The 24,937-nt window shown below is 37.4% G+C and overlaps 2 protein-coding genes across 9 annotated transcripts in view; one reads left to right on the top strand and one right to left on the bottom strand.

The window, feature by feature from the left end:
- Window positions 1-4,063: 4,063 nt before the first annotated feature.
- Window positions 4,064-19,192, bottom strand: ppp1r14c (protein phosphatase 1, regulatory (inhibitor) subunit 14C). Its single transcript, XM_079587581.1, has 4 exons — window positions 18,786-19,192; window positions 9,490-9,573; window positions 7,217-7,249; window positions 4,064-6,360 (listed from the first exon to the last, which is right to left on the bottom strand). The coding sequence occupies exons 1-4, from the start codon at window positions 19,020-19,022 to the stop codon at window positions 6,286-6,288; spliced, it is 429 nt and encodes a 142-aa protein (XP_079443707.1). The 5' UTR covers window positions 19,023-19,192; the 3' UTR covers window positions 4,064-6,285.
- Window positions 19,193-21,659: 2,467 nt separating this feature from the next.
- Window positions 21,660-24,937, top strand: part of map7b (microtubule-associated protein 7b) — a 49,304-nt gene continuing 46,026 nt past the window's right edge. For 5 of the 8 annotated variants that reach the window (XM_079587540.1, XM_079587543.1, XM_079587541.1 and 2 more), the window contains exon 1: window positions 21,690-21,747. In XM_079587540.1, the coding sequence (XP_079443666.1) occupies window positions 21,702-21,747 (46 nt within the window). In that variant the 5' untranslated portion in view covers window positions 21,690-21,701. Of the gene's footprint in view, window positions 21,748-24,937 lie in introns of all 8 variants that reach the window. The other 3 variants (XM_079587545.1, XM_079587544.1, XM_079587542.1) reach the window with 2 other exon arrangements.

Genomic DNA, 24,937 nt, shown 5'->3' with positions numbered 1-24,937 from the left:
ATTCCAGTACTTACATGTCTCTAGAGACAGACGGTGTTTACTGAAGTGAAATAAACCAATTACAGTAGCCTACACTCACACCATACATACGCAGACGCGAGGTCACGTGACAGCAGTGCGACTGTAGTGCGTGCCTTCCTGAAGAGCTTTCAGACCCGGGGTTTCTCCACAGATCTGGGTCAATGCTGAGCAAGTCAAACATTAACTAATAAAACCACAAATCTGCCCCTCGCTGCTCAAAATCTACTGGCCACTGCGAGTAAGATTTTCTTAAAAAATAAAAGATGATTGATGAGTCTTTTTTTTTTCTTTTTTTTTTTTACAGTAAATTCATTGTAAATTAGATCAGATCCTGAAACACTGTGATTCTTGTTGTTTTCATGGTTTCTGTGTATCTTTAGATAAGATGGTGGGTGACTATTTATGGGGCTGTTCTTTTGATTATCCCAGAATGCACCAGTTTCTCAAATGGAAGAAGCTTCTTAGCAGAACAAGAAGTTTGAGTTTGGGTCCTCCTCATAAAAAACATTATTCAGTGACTCTTTCTGCGGATTATAATTTCGCCAGTAGATGGCGACAACTGTATGGGTGAGTCATTGGTTAATTCATTAAAAAAGTATTTGTTCAAAACTTTGATTATTAGCCTACAAGAACGAATAGTGTGTGTTTGAGTGTGTCCAGATTCGAAAGTCTGCTCTCTAATCGCTCTCGCGGTACTTTGATGTCATGCACCTAACCGATTGGTCTGCACAGCGCTGCTTCAAGTCGAACACACCTAGGCTGTGTTTAAATCGCCCCTTATTCCCTCATTCACTATTCCCTAGTAGTCCACCAATATAGTTTACTTGAAGTGCATGAAAACGAGTGAGTGAATGCAGACACTGAGTGTCCATGTAAAGGCCCCCTGTGGTGAAAATCCATCTTTTACTGTTATTTATATGCTTATGTGTTGTTTTTAATATGCTTTAAGACAAACAATGTACAATGTAGTCGATTGTCGAGTTGACGCGCATAGGTTTAGTTACTTAGATCACGCGCGTGAACTCGACAATCGACTACTTTGGACTTCGACCGAAAACAGGAACTAAATACAGGTATGTGCGCTGGCTGATATAACATCATTTTTATTCATATCTTTCACATCTACTGCAGTCAGATTCACTCGTGTTCACTCTGAAGGAATCACTCAACATGGCTGGGCACTTGTAATGAAACATTAAGGATGATAAGAGAAATAAAAGCAGGTTTAAAACGTGCCCCATTCAAGTCAATAGGGTGCAAATTTTAAAAAGAGGATAACACGGTGTGGGCAACACCGATTTTTGTCGTTGTTCTCTGTATTGACAGCACTCCAAATTTACTAAAAATTGAGCTCAATGTTAAAATTGACCGGAGTTCTCCTTTAATTTGGCACGACCCTCACAATGCATTATGGGTATTCTCTAGCTGTTGAGCATACAGTTGTACACTCATTATTGCGGTGCATTGTGGGATCAACGTTTGTGTCTGTGACAGAGGGATTCCTGTCGCTGTTTTTAATCTTTACACATTTTATAAGCTCTGCACAAGTTCTCAGCTGGTCAAAATACCATCATATGCATGGCTACGTACATACAACAAACACATTTATCACAACGCACATTGTTTTGGATGTTTGGTAAGTTCCATCTAAAAATAGGCAATACGTCATAAAAGCTGACCAATCAGGTTGTGAACATATCCCCTTTAGGTTCGGTGATAAAAATGACGATCTGAACGCTAATCGGACCAGGACGGATTTTTTTTTTGGTCCGGACCAAGCGAACCAAACTACAAGTGTGAACACACCCTCAAATAGTCCCCTATTTAACGGTATATTGGGCGATTTCGGACACAGCCCTAGTGACTCAGCGAGTCATTGAATCATTCATTCAACCAATTTGTTCAAATATCTGATTCATCCAATAACGCCATTACCACATGTTGCTTTGAGACGCGTAGCGGTTGCTTCGTTAGGAACTATTTTATAAATATTGTCTAAAATTTAACTTGCTCATATTAGCTTTTTGTTTATGGAACTGTCTGTTGTATAAAAGCAATATCACACTCGCAAAAGTGTTGCGTTTACGATATTGAGCTGTGATTACCTGCACTGGATTACCAACAGCACTCTTGCTCCTGTGATATGGCTGATAATCATACATTTATAATCATACATATACCATCATCATATATTATAATAATCATAATCATATTTGCTTAGGACTAAACCAAGTGTGTGTTGTGGTGACATCTCTGGCACTTGAGGCGGGAAAATATAGCCTAATTTCTTGGAAATTTAGCAATAAAATGTAAAAAAATTCCAGTTTCCATGTGTCTCTGTTTCCTCTCCTCCTCTTTGTCCTTTTCTGTGTTCTCCCCTGCGGTGTTTGCCTCTCTTTATGGCTGACTGCAGCGTAATGCCAAAGAAAAAAAGCACATTCATTATAAATTGATTTTTAATGATAAATGTAGCGCATGTTGTTATCATGAATATTTTTTTCTCTTTGTGACAGACAGTTTTCGGAAATGCACAAGTGCATGAATGAATATTTTGTCTTCATGATGGGTCTGGGAAATGCAGAGAGGAATGTGTGTTTTATATTCTGCTTCATGTGGCTTTTTTAATCTTCCTCGCATGGCGAATCTCTGATTGCATTGCTGTGTAGCAGATGCTTCGGTACTGTCTTCTCTGGCACAGGCACACTAACATTGGCATGCCAGATATGAGAGAGTTAAAGAAACAAATGAATGAGACGAAGGCTGGGATTCAAAGATGAAAGAAAAAAACATGCCAATGGGACAATGGTGCACGAAAAGAGCAATAGAGATGTCTGAAGGAAAATGTAGGGGGAAGATGAGCATGCTGCCCAGTGCTTTTACAGAATACATTAGCTGAATAGAGTTAAACTGGGCTACTTCAGTCAGCCCACATCACAATCTTAACATGATGCTATAATGGTCGACAACAGCACTGATGACAATCAAATTAGACCTGATTGGATCGTTTACTTGCAGAAGAAACCCTGATACCCTTTCAGTCTAGATTGTTGATTGAGCTAAATGACATTTGAATGGATTGTGTTGCACATCTGGAGGGCGCAGAGCCGGAGCGCGCGCCTGTCATTAGACATTCTCCTCACATGCACCTCCAGTCTCCCTCGCGAACGCGCCCGCAAAAAGTGGGTCAGGAAATTTAAAGGGGAAGTGTTGCTATAAAGGGATTTCACGGTTAATGTGTTTGTAATGTATATCGGTGCTCTTAAAAGAGATAGATCCCTCAAAAATGAAAAATATGTCATCATTTACTCACCCTCATGTTGTTTTAAACCAGTATTGAGTTACTTTGTTCTGTTCAATGCAAAAGAAGATATTACTGATCCCACTATGAAAGGCATTGGGGACCAGAAACCGTTTGGTTACTAACATTTTTCGAAATATTTTCTTTTGTGTTCAACAGAAGGAAAAAAAAAACCCTCAAAGGTTTAGAACAACTTGAGGGTGAGAAAATGTGAGAATTTTTATATTTATTTTTGGGTGAAATATCCCTTTAACGGAGGCTGTATTTAACATATGGACATAAATGGCATCACTATGTTTTTATTCTCTTTATTAAACCATATATATTTCAATCATGACACCTCAAAAAAAAATTCCAGACTATTTAATTGTTGCGCAAGCAATCTCACTGGCTGAAGGATCAGAAGATGCTAATCATATGCAGTATAAAATGAACAATTTAAATGCATAATAACTAAATCACTGGTGTCACATATATCCTAAACAGAATAAATATATTTTGGAAAAGAGTGTGCATGAAAATGCAGAATTACAGATATCCCACATGATGAGCGGCCTTAACTGTGGCAATGAAGCGGATGAATACATTTTAAGGATTAATGTGACACGTTCAGTATAATTAGATGCAAATTTGTGACTATAACGGCCCAAAGCGACCGTGTTTTTCACGAATTAGGCCTGCTTGTAGTATGATGATGTTTAATATATTGTGCATTTGTGTGAATAAAATTAAGCAACACTGATGAATGTGTATTATAACAGTTCAGACATTTTGCCTTTATTGTAAGTAGAACAGCACAAAAAAAACACACTTTACATATATTTAAAAAACGAAAAACAATTAAAAACACCCAGAACGCAGATATACAGTCCTTAAAAATGAATAAAAAGTGAATTTAATATTTATAAGAGTAATACTTGTAATAATGTATAAAAAGACAAATCATCGCTTTAGTAAGCAATCCAAAAATGTTCCTATCATGCCAATAAAACATGCATAAATAAAGCTTTCGCACACTCAAATACATTTTAGAACAAACTTAATAAACTGAAATAAAGAGATCAGCCTAAACCCTGAATGTTCTTCTCAGAGAGAAGGGTCAAACTCTTTAAAATCCACAATGATACTATAGATGCAGGCCGACAGAAACTGCGATATAATAAAAATAGAAGAGTCTTCGATGAACAAGAGCGAATCTCTATATATTTTTGCACTTTCTCTCTCGGCCTGCAAAACGCATCATCCGTCCACGCTGTGTAGAGGGTTAAAAGTTTAAACAGCACCATAGTTTTTCCCCTGGATTCCTTGTTATACAACTTACACCATCAAACACAAACTTTGACCCATGATAGTATGACACCAACCGACCGACATGAAGATTAAATGTTCGTTATAGCCAAACATATTATACCAATTTACATCAATAGCACTTTATAATATGCTAATATTCAGCCACTTAACAGTATATTCTTTGGCAGCCTTCGTGTGAAACCGTATGAGGAGATAACCTAGATGTGATTTCGATAATGGCTTGAGTCAAACTACTTCCTCATCCAGCCATCATTAGATTAACACTAACCATCATCACAGTGTGTCTGTTAATAAGATCAACTGTCATGCAGCCCTTGTTGTCTTTCAGAAGCATTCAAATCTCAGGCTGTGTTCGCAATAGCATACTTCATAATAAATAGTTAACTTGTATTTAATTTCGAATATATATTTCTTTACTTTCTGGCAGCACATCCCACCCAAAATCTTTAAACTTTTCATATTCTACAATCATATCCACTCTATGAAAGTAGTTATTTTTGCCATGTTGTTTAAACCCAATATTGTGTCAAATATGGACAAACCCAAACCCAAGCCGTTGGGTTAAATTGTTAACCCAACGGCTGGATCGGTCCATATTTGACCCAATTTTGGGTTGAAACAACCCAGAAATTTTTTTTTTGAGACCTGTCAAAAAACGGTTCAACATTCTTGAAAGATTAGCGTTCTCAAAATACAATAATTATGGTAATATGACAGACTGATATGTATTCTGGCCAATTATAAGATTTAAAACTGAACATTACACAATTAGTTCATGACCACTTTTGCTCACTGCAAAAAAAAAAAATTTTTCCAGTACAATATCTAAACATTCTTAAAACAAGATTATTTTCGTGAGAAGCAATGCGATGCTTGAAACAAAAATAAATATCTTCCAATGAGGTCACAAAAAAAAATCATGTTTTCCCTTTGAATTAAGATATTTGTTCTTGTTTTAAGCATAAACACACTTCATTTTGATCAGAATACAAGACTTAGTATCTTAAATCAAGATCATTTACTTGAGAAGCAAAATTACTTAAGTGTTTAGACTGTGTGCAAAATTATGAAAGTCAATTTAACTGGCCAGATATTGGTGAATATTGGCCATCAGTACAGGACAGTGATTGGACAAAACCAAAAAAAACCTATTCTGAGATCAGCAGGAAAGGCCAAAAGGTGTTAAAAAGTCTGTTAATAATAATAAAAAAATTTGGTTGTGACTAATAACTTAGCTTAAAAGAAAAACAATATAAAATACAATTAATAGGCTATACGAAATGGCGTAGTCAGTTGTGGTTTCACACAAACCGCTGTGATACTGCACCAAACAGTGTAATAATGTATTGGGCCTGTGAGACCGATTGAGAGCGCTGTCCCGATCGGCTGCTGAGATTGTTTTTAGATTGCGTCCCGGATGACCTTTGCACTCTTGGATTGATTGTGTGATCTATGTGAAATGAAGGTGGTCTGAACAAAGGTGTTTTTTTGGGGATATGGGTCCTTGGAAAATGAACTCTGGTATATTGATTCTGGGCCAGAAATGAATCCTGGGATATGGAGTCCTTGAGGGCTGCATGTTGACTCTAGACTGAGTGATGGATTGTGGGACCTGTAGTCCAGGTAGCTGGATTGTCGTTGGCGTTTTCGAGCACTTAAAAGCTTTTCTTCTGCGGAGCGCTGAGTTTTCTCATTCCTCTTATCCGGCCGAGGAGCTCACGCACGAAGACCTTGTGTAGAGAGAAAGACAGACTGTGTGGAGTAAAATTCTTCAAGTCTCATCTACTCGTGTTTCCGCATCATTCATTCACTGTGTAAAGCTTGTGGCTGTAGGTCAGCAACAATGCTGCAAGGTCTTTGATTCACAAACTATGTGCTTGGGTTTGATGCACAATACACACACGCATGATAGTTTAAGCATCTGTGATTAGATAAGAGAGGATTGTAAGAGTGTGTATGTACAGATGCTTTTAATGTAATATAAACAGTCATGGCGCGCGCGGCGTGCACGCGCAGTGTCAGTGGGTTATTGTGTCTGCTGTCTAATGCATTGTGATTTTCATAATGTTGGATGGATTCTTTGAGCACACACACACACACACACACACAAACGTTTTCAGGTCAGTGCACACACATATGAAATCCACTAGCATGTCCTAAAGCAGTGTGTGTGCGCGTGTGTGTATAGAGTGACTGGTACAGCATGAATTAAAAGACGACATACAGATGTTAGCAAGTCTCAGTTTGTGTGGAATTTGTGGCTCCGTTTCAAACACTTACTGACTACATAGGCAGCAGCCTTTTAAGGTAGCATTTTGATGAAGATGCCGCCTTAGAAGTTAGACTTAATTTTTTGTGTCCAAAAAAGGCAGCATTGCATGTATCCTTTTCAGATTATATATATATATATATATATATATATATATATATATATATATATATATATATATATATATCAAGGCTTTGCTTTGTTTTTACACATATGGTGCCTTAAAATACTCCTTAAAATGCTGTCTACGTAGGCAGCTCACTGTGTTTTGGGACAGAGCTGTGGGTTGGTGGCCTATATGTTATGTTATGACTTACATCAGTGGGCTTGAAGCAGTCTGTCAGTGATTCCTGAGGGACAAAAAAAAGGAAGATATCACCTGACTGAGACACACACAAACAACTTCAGAAACCTAAACATTTACAATTATGTACACAATGTGAATTTTTGGCTTGGGCATATAGCGTTTTTGTGTTACTGTGGCAGTAAAAACCCTCAAGGAGGTGCTAGAGTTCATTTGAATGTCTCCAATAAAGCAGATGTAATTATACAGATAGTATAAAAACATACAAGTGCCTTTATACAAGTTTAAAGTGGACATTGTTTAGTGTGTAATGTTGCTGTTTGAGCATGAAAAAGGTCTGCAAAGTTACAAAGCACAAAGTCACTCCAGCGGGAGTTATTCTGTATATCAGAAACTGTTTCTGAACTCCCTGAAATGACTTGAGTCTTTAGTTTTCTTCCGGGAATGAACACGTCACAATATTCCTCATTTAAATAATTCCCGCCCAAGGCACACGCAAAATAAAGGGGCGGGGGCTGGTTGAGTTCGTTGAAACACGTGGTTATGGCAAGGGTCGGGAGTCGGGACATTTCCAAAACACACTTGACTAGGATGACCAGACGTCCCGAAATCTAAGCTGTTGTCCCGAATCCGGCCTTAAGATTTTGCTTTAGTATAATTTTCAGAACAATTGAGTAGTTATTGTCTGATAAAACATTAAAATCTGGCCGTGGAGGTTAGGTAGTCCTGCAGCCGTTTTACAAACATACCATAGGCACGAATTTAGATATGCATTGATAAGCTAATTTTCATTCATTCGTTTCGTTGACATGGCTGGTGTACCCTATCCACACCAGCCAGATACAAGTATCCATGTATCCATAGTAGGCCTATGGATGGCTTGCTTTTGGGAAACACACCCCAGACCGTTACTGACAGACTGGAGGAGAGGTGCTGCAACAGTGCAGAATATATGGAATTGTTATTATATACATATATATACATACACATTTTTGAAACCTATGCTAGTAGAGCCAAAAAATAATAATAATCAAGACTTTGTAAAAGGGCATAATACGGCCTCGAGAACTAATTACTCAGCAAGATTCTCTTAACGCCGCTTTCAGCAGTGCTGAGAACGCGAAGTGAACAAAGCATTATGAATTGCATTCTGATAAGTTTCAGAACAACATGAAACCAAGCATAGCTAAAAGTGTTTGCATTCATGTACAATGTTTTGGCATTAAAATCTAGTGTTTAAGGGGCTGTTTACACGACACCTTTTACAATCAAAATCGGAAAACTTGTTATGCGTTTTGACCGTTCAGTAACACAACAACTCCGTTTTGGGGCCTGAGAACGCGAACTTTTGAAAACTAGTTTCAATGCACTCGTTTAAAAACGATACCGTTATGGTCTCCATGTAAACTATAAAAAAAATATTAAAAAAGTAGGGCCGGGACTTGATTAAAAAAATTAATCTAATTAATTAGAGGCTTTGTAATTAATTAATCGAAATTAATCGCATTTTAATTGCATATAAATATTTGACCTGAGAACAGTGAGAAGTAATTTTTTTCACATGGATTTTTAGTATACCATTGAATAATGACTGAATACATAAGCTTAAGCAACAAAATATTGTTTATTTTTGTTCAACCAAGTCCAGCAGACCAGTGCTATTTTTGCCATTAAGTGTAGCAATAGCCGTTCCGAATTCCTTGTTGCATAGCTTGCACACAACCATGCTCTTATCGACGCTTCCATCCGTTCGTTATTTATAACAAAATGTCCCATCCACGGGGCCAACCAAAGCGGTCCATAGATATTATATAGAGACATGATGTCTATGAAGCGGTCTTGTCAGCTTCTTTGTTCATGTTCACTGAGGTTTGTTGTTGTCTGAAGTTATCAAGTTATGAACGCTATTGGTGCTCCAGTATAATCGGTCCGCCTAAACTCATCCAAATAGAAATGTTCCGCGGTGCAAAAATAAGTGCGATTAAAATGCGTTAAAAAAAATTTACGCGTAATTTTTTGTGTAATTAACTAATCTTAATTAACGCGTTAAAGTCCCGGCTCTAAAAAAAAGCAACATCGCCAACGACTGGCCTGGCAGCATAATACAGTGTTTTTAGGTGTTTTCGCGGATCGGTGTGAACAGGGATCATTTTGACAATGTTGTCGTCTGAACACGAAAAACGCAAAGGAACAAAAGTTTCCGTTTTTTATACATCATTGTCGTGTAAACGTCCCCTAAAAGGAAAATGCATTCTTGTCTAAACACACGCTCACACAGGAGTTTACCTGCAGTTTTACAGCTCTCTCATCTTCACTGTTCACCTCCAGGAGATCATCAATGTCAATCTCCACCTCTGGCATCTCCTCTTCCTGTACAAACAGAGATCACACATAATACGTGAGTGGAAGCACATGAAAAATCACAAACGAGATCTCTTTTGTGCCTGAGTTTTAAAGAAACATCTGCAAACATCTGATACTTAAATGAAACCACCAAGTAATTAATTTTCCTTCATTATTGCAGAAATTCTGACAGATTGGATAGATGTGGTCTAGATCAAATCAGCAGCCAAGAAATTGTGAATTATATGTTCATCAGGGCTATTTGGGAAGCGAGAACATCAGGAAACACTCCAGTCACAGGCTGAGGGTAATCTGAAGGCTGTGATGACAGACAGCGGCACACACACATGATGAGACGAGGTCTATAAATACACTCCCCTGTTTAAAGGTGAGAAGAAGAGAGGGGACTATTTTCCATGTGGCAATCGCTTTGGCTCGTTTGGCAAATGAGAGAGATAGAATAATATACACACCATCAATATGAAAGCACATTTGTCATTTCTGTTTGTGAGTGCCAGTTTGTCAGTGTGTTACAGCCAATTCTGCATTTGCTTGACAGATCCAAGGACAAATCCAGGATTTACTGCCCAGATTTACTCTACTTCATCAAATGTGCATGAATGGTTTTTCGCATGATGTAGGATTTTGGGAGTTTTTTCATATATACACGTACGTTAGTACAACGGCATTGATTTTCAATTAAAAAAATTCCCACAAAAAGCATTTCACCAATGCATAATTTTACAGCATTTTTAAAAATAGGTTTTTAAATATATATGTATGAACATAAAAATGTTGGTGCAACAGTTCAATTGCACGTTAACACAAATATATAATCAGCCAATCACATGACAGCATCTCAATGTATTCAGGCATGTTGACATGATCAAGACGATCTGCTGAAGTTCAAGCTGAGCATCAGAATGAGGAAGAAAGTTGATTTTAGTGACTCTGAATGTGTCATGGTTGTTGGTGCCAGACCGGCTCGTCTGAGTATTTCAGAGGTCAGAGGAGAATGATCAGATTGGTTCAGCTGATAGAAGGCAACAGTATCTGAACGATCAACACATCAAACCATGAAGAAGAAGAGCTCCAGCAGAAGAAGAAACACACACCGGTGACACTCCTGTCAGATGAGAACAGAAACTGAGGCTACAATTCACACGGCTCAAAACTGGACAATAGAAGAAGAAGAACGTTGCCTGGTCTGATGAGTCTCAATTTCTGCTTCAGCGTTCAGATGGTCGGGTCAGAATTTGGCGTAAACAACATGAAAGTATGATCATCCTGCCTTGTATCAGCAGTTCAGGCTTTGTTCTGGTGGTGTAATGATGGTGGGATATTTTCTTGTACACTTTGGGTCTCTTAGTACCAATTGATCATCGGTTAAACTCCACAGCCGTCCTGAGTAAAGTTGCTGATCATGTCCATCCCTTTATGATCACAGTGTATCATCTTCTGATGGATAACACACCATATCATAAAGCTCAAATCATCTCAAACTGGTTTCTTGAACATGACAGTGAGTTCACTAAACTCAAACGACCTCCACAGTCTCCAAATCTCAATCCAATAGAGCAGATTTGGGATGTGGAGGAACGGGAGATTCACATCATGGATGTGCAGCTGATAAATCTGCAGTAACTGTGATGCTCTCGTGACAATATGGACCAAAATCTCTAAAGGAATGTTTCCAGCACCTCTTGTTGAATCTGTGCTGTGAAGAATCAAGGCAGTTATGAAGGCAATCGGGTACTAGCCAGATGTATATAATAAAGTGGCCGGTGAGTGAAAGAGAAACTGAGATTTAGCGAGAAGCAGGTCAAAATGATTATTTCTGGAGAGTTAATAAGGATGAGTCCCTCTCCGTGTGTGTGTGTGTGTGTGTGTGTGTGTGTGTGTGTGTGTGTGTGTGTGTGTGTGTGAGAAAATATTCAGAAGAAAATTCACTATGGTTCATACTGTGAGGAAAAAAATCTGACAATGATGCATTGTACAAGACAAATAATGAATGCAGATCAATATACTAACACTATAAATCTTCAAAAACAGACACGCTTACATATGCGCAATAAATTACAATTTTGACAAATCATTCTCTTAGAACGACATCATGGCTTCTTATTGGAGCTCTTTGTTAAAATAATGATCCTATCAGTCGCCTGGCTCAGGCTGGCTGCTGTCAGATGAGCTAATATATCATGCGTTTACACATTCACCATTACAAAGACTATTATTTTAGACCTTTTTGCATTTGTGTGTGTGTGGGTTCCTTCTAGAGTTTCCTAGAAAGGAGAAATAGCAACAAAAAAGACAATGCCAGCCACAAAGACTCAATCAGATAACGCTAAACCATCAGCAGATCAGTCAAGCTAGCCGCAAAGACATGGCCAATCAATCACAGACTGATCCGACATCAATCGAGATAACCCGACACAGATGCCGTCAGCCACCTCAAACAATCATTACATTAGCTATATTTCACACCGATTCACTAAGTCCATAAGAAACCAAGTGCCAAAACCACATTAACCACCTCAGGGAAATTTTTTATTAAAAAAAATTATATTATTTATTCATTACCTTTTGAATCCATCTATCATATTGCAGACTTTGTCATTTTCATAATTGTGTTGACCAATCATTAATGCCACTACATAAAGCATTTTTCACTCCAGCTGTGCAAGTGTGCTTGCATTTATAATATATGTGTATTGTGAATGAAAAGCCCTGCAGGTGAATTGTGGGCACTGAGTGTGTGTGTGTGTGTGTGTGTGTGTGTGTGTGTGTTGCAGAACCAGCTCAGACACCTTTACTTGACCTATTTGTTCACGGTGCCTGAAAGCGCAGTCGACTGGTGTCTGATCTGCAAACACAAAGCAGAGGGAAGCAATCTCTCTCCCGCTCAGAGCAGACAGGTCAGACCGCTGAGGACTTCAGACAGGCGTTAGTGTGAGAGAGGGCTTGCAGAAACGCCGGCAGCAATGCTCAGAAATCACACACAAACTCCCACACACAACACCATTTGCATACCGACATAAACAAGCAGATTGTACTGTACTGCGCACATATGTGCTCATAAAATACCATGTGCATGCATAAGCGTCACAGATGATTTACGACCGGGGTCCTTCAGTTGGCAGAATAAAGATGATAAAATTGCTCTCTACAAGGCAGGAGTGACATGAACCCATTTTTTGAGGGAGCATAAGCTGCATTTGTGGTTTTATTAGTGTCACTGGTAAGAAAAAACATGACTGAAGACAAAAAACCCCCAATTCATTATACAAATGAAATATGTTTCTCTAGTCATACAGTTGATTAGTAAAGGGACCAGAGTTCAAACTTTGAATTAATATGTGACCCTGGATCACAAAACCAGTCACGAGTCGCTCGGGTATATTTGTGGCAATATACATTGTATGGGTCAAAATTATCGATTTTTCTTTTATACCAAAAATCATTAGGATATTAAGTAAAGATCATGATCCATGAAGATATTTAGTAAATTTCTTACCGTAAATACATAAAACATGTATTTTTGTGAGTGAATGCAGCACAATCGCCAACATAAATGCACAACTTTAAAGGAGATTTTCTCAATGTTGCGATTTTTTTGCACCCCCCCTTAGATTCCAGATTTTCTAATAGTTGTATCTCGGCCAAATATTGTCCCATCTTAACAAACCATACATCAATGGAAAGCTTATTTGTTCAGCTTTCATGTGATGTATAAATCTCAATTTAAAAAATTTTACCCATGTGACTGGTTTTGTGGTCCAGGGTCACATATGTAGTTTTTAAATAAACTTAGCAATTTTGTTTTTTACTAAACTTGCATCATGCATTTTTATCAAAAAAGTCAAATGCTTGAAATAATGTTTTTTTTAAAAAACATTCAAATATTCTCACCAAGGATGCATTTATTTGACCGCAAATGCTGTTTAAATATGATTACGATTTAAAAACACAGTTATTCTATTTGAATGCATTTTAAAATTGACCTTTTTCCTGTGATCAAAGCTAAATTTACAGCATCATTACTCCAGTCTTCAGGGTCACATGATCCTTCAGCATGTTAGAATGATTTCTGAAGGATTATGTGACACTAGAATTATTTATGATATAAATAGACTCACTCTTAACCATTTGCCTATTTAAATCCAAACAGCAACTTTTTTGGCCGGGCAGAGTATATAATAGCCAATAGCCAACAATACATTGTATGGGTCAAAATTATAGATTTTTCTTTTATGCCAAAAATCATTAGGATATTAAGTAAAGATCATGTTCTATGAAGATATTTTGTAAATTTCTTACCATAAATACATAAAACATTTATTTTTGTGAGTGAATGCAGCACAATCGTGAACATAAATGCACAACTTTAAAGGAAATTCTCAATGTTTAGATTTTTTTTTGCATCCTCAGATTCCAGATTTTCAAATAGCTGTATCTCTGCTAAATATTGTCCTATCATAATAAACCATACATCAATGGAAAGCTTATTTATTCAAAATAATAATATAAAGACAAACTTTTTTTTTTTACATATAATAATTATGCCTCTTAATGATCAAAAGTACAACAAAATCTTTTGGAATGTGCATTTAAAACTATTTTGTTTCAAACAGCTACGATGCTTCTGCTGCAAGGTCAGATGGAGATTAAAATACAATATAAACAAACAAAATGCAGACAGGATCGTCTCTAATACAAAACACAAACACGCTGAATCAATACAAACAGTCGAAGTGAAATGAAATGCAGTGGCCGTGATATCAGACAGACAGACAGAGCCCTGAAGCGCTGAGCATCAAAGACGAACCCCTTCCCCCTCGCTGAACAGAAAGACAGCAGAGAGGGGGGTTGTGGGTATCTTTTGCAGACACGGGCATATTAGCAGAACCCCACTGGGCTGAATGCAGAGGACATATCTCGATGCTGTGTTGTGTCAGTACGGAGAGAGGGTTTTGCAGCCATTCTCAAAAAAACGTCTCTATGACTCAGTACTGATATAATTACCAGGAGACTGAATTTAGTCACAATATTTGATAGGTTGCACTATTTAGTGCATAATGCAAAATAACCATGTTTCATTATATAAGGGAAAAAATATAATTCTGGCTAAATTTTGCCTTTATCACGATTAAAATGTAATGTTTTTTTTGTAACATTCCCCATATTATGTGGTAGACCCTGCTATTCTTTTACATTTAGTTTTTTTTTTAAGCGACATCTTTATAGTTATCGTCCTTGGTGTGAATGGGCCTCAAGTTTAAAACGCATGTTCATTGAGCACTAATCTTAATATTTAGTGTTTACAGCAGTGTTACTGAATTAGCTTTCACATCACTATTCATCCTTGATTCTCACACAGAGAATCTGCATGCTTGCAAACTGCTGCCCTGTGCCTGAAATAGACCGAATCCTCAGCAGAAAACAGCCCAGGCAGCAGTTTGTGACCGGCATTGATTTGAGGAGGACTCAGTTAGACAGAGGACTCCATCATTAGCTCGCACGTATACCACCTCATCTCCGTGTTCAATACGCTAATGAACTCCAGATGGACCTGTTTTACCAAGGCAAAGCCCATCAAAGAGCTCTGATACACATGTACTTGCAAATTGCAACGAGAAACGTCCTACATTTGTTCTCTGTAAGCCTTGTAAGCACAGGTGAGGTGGTGTACACATGAACACACACTTTTAGTGTTTCTCAGAGGGTTTTAGTGTGTGCATGAGATGCCTACTGTTTTACTCGAGGCATGAAATTGATTCAATTCCAAGTCCAAAATTGCCTTATTTTCCTTTGTTTTACATCCACTAAACGTATCCAATTCTAATTCTATTATGATCCTCCTTACTGCTTTTCCATTACTTTCCTCACATCTTCCGTTCTAATTTCGGCTCTAATTCCCTTTCCCCAATCCTCTTCTCCCAGAAGTCACAGAAATTAACCTCCAAATATCCTGATAACGTTCCACCATTTTTTTTCCCTTGCTCATCCTTTTTCTCGCTTTCGCTCCGTTGGATACATTCACTCACTATATGACCACCAAGTTCATCTAATCCCCGCTGTGCTGTCACTCATTTTGATCGGTTGGGGTCGGAGTTCAGCTCTGTGACTGTCATAGTCGAGTGATGCTATAAAGCGTGAGATCTGACGTTGCGCCAGGCTCAAATATTTCATCTATACATTGCAAGCACTGTAAATGCTTAAAGCATTCTTGGATTGTACTCAATGGGGGAGGAATAGAGCAGCATTCAAATATGTGCACTATTAAACCAAATGTTATTGTTCAGGTAGTTAGCTATAAACTAAGTTTATAGTAACATGCGGAGCAAGCTGTCTGCTATTAAAGTAGGACAATGACTGAGAAGGCGGTTTATACTTATACATGCAGTTCCTCTCGCAGCCAAAAGGATAAATTATGAAATTTTCAATGCATTTTGGCATATTTGTGAATGCAACGACGCATGCAATTGCAAAAAGCATGTGCATTCATGTATACTACTAGAGGATCAGTTTTAGGCCTCAGGGTTTTGGTTTAATACTGTCAAACTTATATAGAAAACCTTCACTGTCAGCAAGTAATCCCATGCTGACCTACTCTTCCTTAAGTAGTCTAGGTGTCATCACCTTACACTAACGGCCATATTGCACAATGGAGATGTTGTTGTTAGCGAGTTGCACGCTAATCCAATCAGCTAAACACTTTCCCATAACTCATTTAGCTGTGTGAGAGGCATATTTAAGCAATATCAAACATGCAAGCTTGCTGCTAGCGAATATCAAAATGGATTTGGTCATTCTTGCTCAGCCAATTAAAAGAGTGCCCCAAAAGATGATAATGATGAGAGCTGCATACGCGCTAACAAACATGAGTTGACATGAAATGGTCGTGACGGATATCAAGTGAAATGGCTTCTCAAACTACTAGAAAAATGTCGCTGTAATAGGACATGAAAGTAATTTTTATTAAAGATTATGAGGGCATTAAAAAAAAAAAAAGTACACTGATAAAGCATTTATAATAAATAGTGCAATATTTCATTAAAAAAATATGAATTGTCAATTTTGATTTTATAATGACTTTAACCCAAACACTGCCATATTACAAATGCAACAATCTCACTCAATACATCTCTAAATACAGCGCTGAATATTATTTCTCAGTGTTTATTAGTGCAGCTGGCATGCGCTATAATGCTTTTGTTTACATGAAGTCTTTTGCCTTTCATTGCAACTTGCTAATGGGTGGCCAGACATTGAGCTGTGAACGGTTATTGGCTATGTGTGACTTCCTTCTCTGGTTTATAGTGTAAATGTAATGTCATTGAAGTACACCTGAGTAAACACATCTTTATTAGCTCACATGCTTAACCCAATTAGATACCTTGTCTTGTAAACAGCATCCTATTTGATGTTATGATTAACACACCACAAATAAAATGCCTTTTTTTTTTGGCACAAATGGTAACTCACTGCTGCCATAAGATGTTCGACTCCAAAAACCCATAATATGCTGCTGGGATTGTGTGTTAACTCTAGAGAGACCATGTTAAAGGTTCATTTACCATGTCTGCTTACTTTGAAGAAGATGCATGCAAAAAAACAACACATTTTATTAACCCTATAATCTCTACCCTTAAAACAACTTGCCCCAGACCATAACTCAATGCGTTTTTTATATATTAAAATCGACACTAAACCCAATAAATAGAGAAATGTAACTGTTTTTAAACTAAAACATTTTTATTCAAATATAAGAAGTATTTTACACTATTTTTGTACCTGATGGTGTTAAGAGAAACACATTTTTGAATGAAATGGTGAATATCTCTGATGTTAAAGATGTATTTTTTATTCTAATTAGTGCTGTCACATCGATTAATCGCAATTAATCACATCTAACATAAAAGTTTATTTATATATGTGTATCACACACACTATAAAATACAGCAAAAAAAGAACATAAAATACAGCAGAAAAACACACACACACACACACGCACGCACACGCACGCACACACACACACACACACACACTTATGTTAGATGTGATTAATTGATTTGATAACACTAATTAGAAGTATGAATCCATAATATAGGCTATCATTTGAATAATAACTTTTCTCAGATTTGTGTCCTGTTTTGCTTAACTACTCAATAGTATGTGCTCCTGTAAATATCAATTCCCTTATTTTTACTCAGTTTGGAAAACTCACAGAATCCAGCTTTTAACAGGGTCAACGTTATTCTGCCTCACAAGTCAAACTAGCGGTTTCTCTCTTTCTTGTCTCTCTAAGGCCAACACAGCATCAGCAGAAAAAAAGCAAGCTGCCGCAGAACAGAGACACCGAGGGAGACAGATAGAGAGAACAAAAGAGGAAAAGAGCAATAAGACACCTCACGGAGGTCAGCAGAATGACATTTTGTAATCTTGAAATGAGGACCGATGCTAAAGGATGCCACGCTTTAAAGTGCCATGCATTACATTGCTGCTTTAAAGAAGACAAATGTAGGTCAAACAAAGACAAACACAATTTATCAACCTATAAACCCAAGGGGGTGCTGAACTGTAGCTTTGAGATTAAAAGCCGTGCTTTGTGAACCTTTCAGGTCAGAACCCCCACAAGAGCAGATTCACATATCATCGCCACTGTGCCCTTGATCAAGACATTTAACCTCAAGTTACTCCAAGAAGAACCAGTAATACTGTAAAACAAAAGATGAAAATAACCGATCATTTTGCCTAGCTGATGAGAAGTAATATGTTGGTATAAATATCTATAGCCTACTGCTGTTGTGTTTCTAAAAGATAGCCTAGCATTCACACAAAAGAGCAGAAATGTAAATTATTATAAAATACAGTAAAAAAGAACTGTAAACAATAAAAAGGTCAAAGTATACTGACTGTACTGCAAGATGCTTTGCATAAATGCTAATCAAAATCAACAAAATTATATTATTCAATATATATTCAAATTAATGTAACTATTTAGGCTACATTTATTTCATTTAGTATTACAATCTGAATTACAACATATATTTTTCTTTTAGAAACAAATACAAATAAATACTAGGCTACAAATAAAATAAAATAAACATATTCACATAGTTTTTTGTTCTAATTATCAAAATTAAACTATATTTACAATAAACTAAACTAAAATATCCTTAAATAAAATTGTAATTATCAATGATTATCAAGTTCCGGTTCTGTTGCAGTCTTACCTCACAGTCGTAAAGTTCGCTCAGCTGTTCAATGATCCATTCCTCCAGGATGAGTCTCTTCCTCAGCTCCTTTCTGTCGTACTTGACCGTCACTTTGCCCTGCTTTTTCTGCACCGGGTCATCGCGTGGCATCGGTCCGGAACCGGCGCAACCCACGCCAGCCACGCCGGGCTGGAAGAACACCCTGGCCGCGGCCGGGGGAAGCTGTGCGCTCGTCTCAGCGCTGGCGGTGGACATTGCGTCGGTGATGGTGGCGATGAGGATGATGATGGTGGTGTCTGAGGGGTGTATGTTGCAGGACACAGTTTCTCACACCTGCTATTTAAAGCACAGCGCGAGCATTTAAAGGACGCCCGGCGCGTGGGAGGGGAATGGCTAGCCAATGTGCGCGTTCGCGTTAACGCTGTGAGTGCCAGAACGCGCACAGTATTGGTGAAACGGGAATCCCTCTGCGCTGGTTGGACAGTATCATATGGATAGTTTGACAGCTACCATGGTATTAAATTATTAGCATATTCATAGAGGCTACCATGTATGTATGTAGCTATGTATGTATGTATGTAGGCTATGTATGCATTCATGCATGCATGCGTCTGTCTGTCTGCTATCTATCTATCTATCTATCTATCTATCTATCTATCTATCTATCTATCTATCTATCTATCTATCTATCTATCTATCTATCTATCTATCTATCTATCTATCTATCTATCTATCTATCTATCTATCTATCTTTCTGTCTGTCTGTCTGTCCGTCCGTCCGTCCGTCCGTCCGTCCGTCCGTCCGTCCATCCATCCATCCATCCATCCATCCATCCATCCATCCATCCATCTATCTATCTATCTATCTATCTATCTATCTATCTATCTATCTATCTATCTATCTATCTATCTGTCCGTACATATCCATCCATCCATCCACAACAATATACACGCAATACATAAAAGCAATACAGAATACAATACAGTAAAATAGCGTTTGATACTGGTTTAATATTTTGCTTCATAATATATGGAGGCCATTGTACTTTAGTAATACAATATAAGCGATACTAAAAATGATACTGCAGAATACAATACACATACAGGTGGAGAGTACAAGTAAAACAAAAGCAAACAGGTCAAACATGTCACACACACACAGGATTCTTGCTAAACTGGTCCTGGTTAACATAAATCAAATGCACATTGTCACCTAACTCAGAGAAAGAGTTGCCTGTGTTATCTGTCTTTTCTGTTGATCCAGATGTTTACTTGTATGCTAGATGGAGAGCACAGTGAGGAGAGAAAGTGATCAGGGTTTATGTAACGTAATGAAACTCTCACTAATGAGATGGCCCAATCCCAAAACAGCAGTGCTGCTCTAGAAAGAGAACAAGAGAGATGAGGGGGAGATTTAGTACCACCATGTTCTCATATACTTTATAATACTTCCTATAATAACCAAGTGGGATGCATGATGTGTGTGAGCAGCCAGGATGATGGATTGGTAGACAAAATGCATGGTGTGTGTGTGTGTGTGTGTTTGTGGATTAGAGGTTATGTGGGGATATTAAATATTAAATCATCCAATCCAAAAATACACGGCTTATTGTTCTGTTTTTGTTCGTCCTGCATTAAGCTGATCAGAACAATTCTTAGAAGTAGTTTTTTTTCTGATTTTATGCATTTGTTTGTGTGTAATAGAGAGAGATGTCAAATGATGTCAAGCCCAAAAATAACAACTGGCTCAGTGCAACACACACACACACACACACACACACACACACACACACACACACACACACACACACACACACACACACACACACACACACACACACACACACACACACACACACACACACACACACACACACACACACACACACACACACACACACACACACACACACACACACACACACACACACACAGTGCACGTAGCAGTCATTGACTTATATTCTTATTATACTGACCCAAAACCTATTTCTCACAGAAGCCGTTTTTTAAACAGTCATGTTCAGATCATGGAGGCCCAGATGGGACACATACACCCTTTACAATTTACATTTTGAAGTTGTGCAAATGTACTGTAAATTGGCGCCACCTTCTGTATATGTCATAATATTACATGGAAAATACATAAACAGTAACATTAAACATGTAGGTCATTCAAGGCTACAGTAGACTACTCAGAAGGCCAGTTTTACAATTAAGCACAATGAATTGAGCAATAAATGCAAGAATAAAATCCTAAAATAAAACGTGGTTAAGCAGTATTTACCAATTAAAGAGCCCATACAATAAGACTTTTATATCTCACATTTCTCAAAATATCACCCATTGGTGTGTCTAATGAAAGTAGAATTTGATTTACCAACAAATAACATAAAGGTAGCCTACAATATCCCTAGATGGCAACACATTCACGTAAGTGCATAAGTGTCTTAATTAAAAATATTGAATATATTTGTAGGCATTCAAATGTTTTTTTTTTTTAAATAGCCTTAGTCATAATACTTATTATAATAAATAAAAAAAATAAAAAAATAACAATTACAATATAATATAAACGATGGAATAATTTGAAAATATGAAAATATTATAATTAAAGCATTAAACACATTTTATACAATACAACATAAAATAAATAATATAAAAAGAAATTATTTTAACAAAAAGAATAATTAAAAATAGAATTTGGTTAATAACCAAAAAACATAGATTTTTTTTAAAATAACATCTATTAAAATTAATACAAATAATGAATGAAATTGAATATTAGCAAAAAGCTCTTGGAGACGGGCAAGATTTATACACAGATGATCTGTCTGAATGTCTATTTGTTTGTTTGTTATATTCTGCACCTGTCCGCTAGAGGCTTTTGTACTAAGCGCGCTCCCTAATCTAATCCTCTCATGTGACGTCGGTGAAATGGCGGATCGGGATGGAAGCGACGTCTGTCAGAGTTCCAGCCAAGGTGAGTTTATTTATATAGTGTAAAGTTTGTCCTAAAGTACTACCGCGCTTCCAAACGAGTGTACCAAACTCTCATCTATGTTTAAAGCTGCATGGTTGGTTAAACTTGTCACGAAATAACACTTTTTTTAACCTCAGAAGCAGCGCGAGCCGGTCAGAGGAAAGGGATTAAATCAGTAAATCAGCCTAAACGCTGAGCCAAAGCACTGCCAGCGGGTGTTTACATCAGCTTTCACGCAGAAAACACCATGGTTTGTGTTTTTATGTGACACTGGCTCTGTATAATTAGTTTAAACGCGTTTAAATGCCTTATTTGAAGCAGTTTTGAGCTGAGCACCTGTTACGTGCGCGCGCGCGTATTCTGCGCGATCACATCTGATGTTTTATCTCTGTTGTGTTACTTGTGTTATGTTATTATTTGTACATTAAAATAAATATCGTGCAACCAGCTCTAAATAGTCAGGTGTTGTCAGATGTAATCATACTATCTTAATGGGTTTTGTTTGTTGGATAAGTATTCAGTTGAGTGAATCACGTCTGTAAATGTAGATTACCCCGCCCACGCCATCTTCATTCCCCTCTTATTATCTAAAATTGTCTTATTCGTATTAATCCTGGTGACTAAAATGTCTGATGCAACCCATATCACTTTGAAAAACTATTGAAAATTTAGATGAGCTAAGGCAATTTGAGAAATAAAAACTGGTTAGAAAAGGAAAGTAAAAGTATTTTTTTATGGCTTGTATGATATGACATACAAGTCTGTTTCTGAATAGTTTTGTGTTTGCATTAAGTCAGTAAACCATATTAGATTATGATGAATAAAGTTAGACATATTTTGGTCAGTAAGATTTCAGCTATTTGTCCATTCCTAGATGAACCTTACCCGATTCGGTCGATTAACAGAGACATTACTTTCCCTTTGTGGCTCCAAACTTTACCTAGCGTTTTTTTTTTTCAGTTGATTTTAGGCCCAGACAACAACACTAGTTAAAGTGTAAGGTTACTGTCTGTTACTGGGACTGGAGGGGCAAAGATCATATTCCTATGCCAGCTCTGTTATGAATTGAGAAACATAAGACACATGGAAACCGAGTGATAGTCGAGTAGTTGCATGATAGTGTTTTATATATATATAGATCAATGTGCTAAATCTAAAGATATTGGATTATCTTCAGATTATCAACATCAGCTCATAACCCTACTTGCTTTGCTGATCAATATAAGCATTAAAGGGTTAGTTCACCCAAACATTTAAATCCCTCAAGGCATCCTAGGTGTATATGACATTCTTCTTTCAGCCGAACACAATCGAAGATATATAAAAAATATCCTGACTCTTCCAAGCTTTATAATGGGAGTGTCACGGCAGAGATCACTCTTCCGCCTGCTCGACTCGTGTACGGCCAGTACCGGAAGCCACAAGCAGTGATTATAGTTTCTAAAGTTATAAAAATGGATTTTTTTCCTCTTTTTTTTACAAAAATCTATTGCTTCACTTCAGAAGGCCTTTATTAACCTGTGCGCCATATGGATTACTTTTATGATGAATGGATGGAATGCGCTTTTTTGGTCTTAATTGTTTTTTTTTACCATTCAATCCCATTATAAAGCTGGGAAGAGCCAGTATATTACTTAATATAACTCAGATTGTGTTTGGTGAAAGTAATATACTCCTAGGATGGCTTGAGGGTGAGTAAATTATGATCATTTTCATTTTGAGGTGAACTAACACTTCATATATCCCTATATCTATCCCTTGTGTATACAATTTATAGTAAATTTATAGTAAATAGTGTATATTAGGGCATAATGGAATCGTAATCAAATGGAACAAAGCAATTGTTTTTGTAATATGACTGAAACATGAGGTGTAGATGATGCTGCATCCTTTTCTTTGAGAATATCTGATGATGGCTTCATTGTAGCTATGCTAATTGTATCCCTTCTCTCTGAATATTTGAATGAGTTAGCATCTAAATTAATCAGATCTTTTCATTTATGAGTGCTTAAAAGGGTGGTTGAGTATGATTTCACTTTTCTAACTTTAGTTAGTGTGTAATGTTGCTGTTTGATCATAAACAACATCTGCAAAGTTACAACGCTCAAAGTTCAAAGCAAAGGAAGATATTTGCTTTTAATGAAAAGGACTACAATAAACGGCTGGTAGGGACTACACGACATTCCTCACGGGTTAGTGACATCACCAACCCTAAAATGTGCATAAGCCCCGCCCCCGGGAATACAAAGTCCATGTTGAGAGAGAAAAGTTGTTGTAGTCGAGTACATTTGTGAGTCAGCTCAAACTTTAGCATCCATCTTTTCACATGCAATAGAAAGTCACTCGTTGTGCATCTCACAACAGTTCCTATACGAGCGATTTATAGATTACCATGACAGAATATGCTAATTGTAGATAGTTAACTCCACATCAGCAACATAAATTCATCAACTAACCATTCAGAGACATCCTGTTGCTTCTACATGTTGTCACTTCTTCTTGAGTCACTTCTCATCTTTGTCTGACTCCGTTTTACCATTAAAGGCAGAACAGTTTCTGTCAATTTAGTGTGTCTGCGTGAGGTAATCGCAGCTGCTAACACACACACACACACACACACACACACACACACACACACACACACACACACACACACACACACACACACACACACACACACACACACACACACACACACACACACACACACACACACAAGCTCTTGAAAGCACGCCCTCTGCAGCAGCTCATTTGCATTAAAGGGCCAGGCACAAAACGCTGCGTTTTTGCAAACCCTCAAAAAGTGACAACTTTAACATGCTATATAAAAATATCTGTGGGGTATTTTGTGCTAAAACTTCACACACACACTCTGGGGACATCAGAGATTTATTTTACATCTTGTGAAAAGGGCATTTTACCACCCCTTTAATGCAAATTTTTGCATTTATTTGCTCAGGACAGTAAGCAATGTGAATAAATGACACATGAGTATAAATGCATTTTCAGTGTTACCAGATCTAATCTGAAATGGCCACGCAGTTCAGATAGACGACTGCAAAAAGCTGTTAATCTCACTTTCAGCATTTGAATACCGTTTGTTTGCCAGTAAAGGTGGATGGCAATCATTACACGAATCTGTTAGTTTATGTAGTTTTATGGATTCAGTACACATACGTTTAGCAGGTAT

Source organism: Phoxinus phoxinus, assembly GCF_949152265.1.
Source record: "Phoxinus phoxinus genome assembly, chromosome: 18".
Classification (NCBI taxonomy): Eukaryota; Metazoa; Chordata; class Actinopteri; order Cypriniformes; family Leuciscidae; genus Phoxinus; species Phoxinus phoxinus.
This window is presented reverse-complemented; position numbering and strand designations above follow the sequence as displayed.

Bases quoted from the DNA above. Each gene is read 5' to 3' on its own strand.
- ppp1r14c (XM_079587581.1), bottom strand. From the start codon at position 19,022: ATGTCCACCGCCAGCGCTGAGACGAGCGCACAGCTTCCCCCGGCCGCG. The intron at 7,250-9,489 runs GTAAACTCCTGT...TTTGTCCCTCAG, and splicing joins AGAGAGCTGTAAAACTGCAG to GAATCACTGACAGACTGCTT. The intron at 6,361-7,216 runs GTAAGTCATAAC...TCTCTACACAAG, and splicing joins ACTGCTTCAAGCCCACTGAT to GTCTTCGTGCGTGAGCTCCT.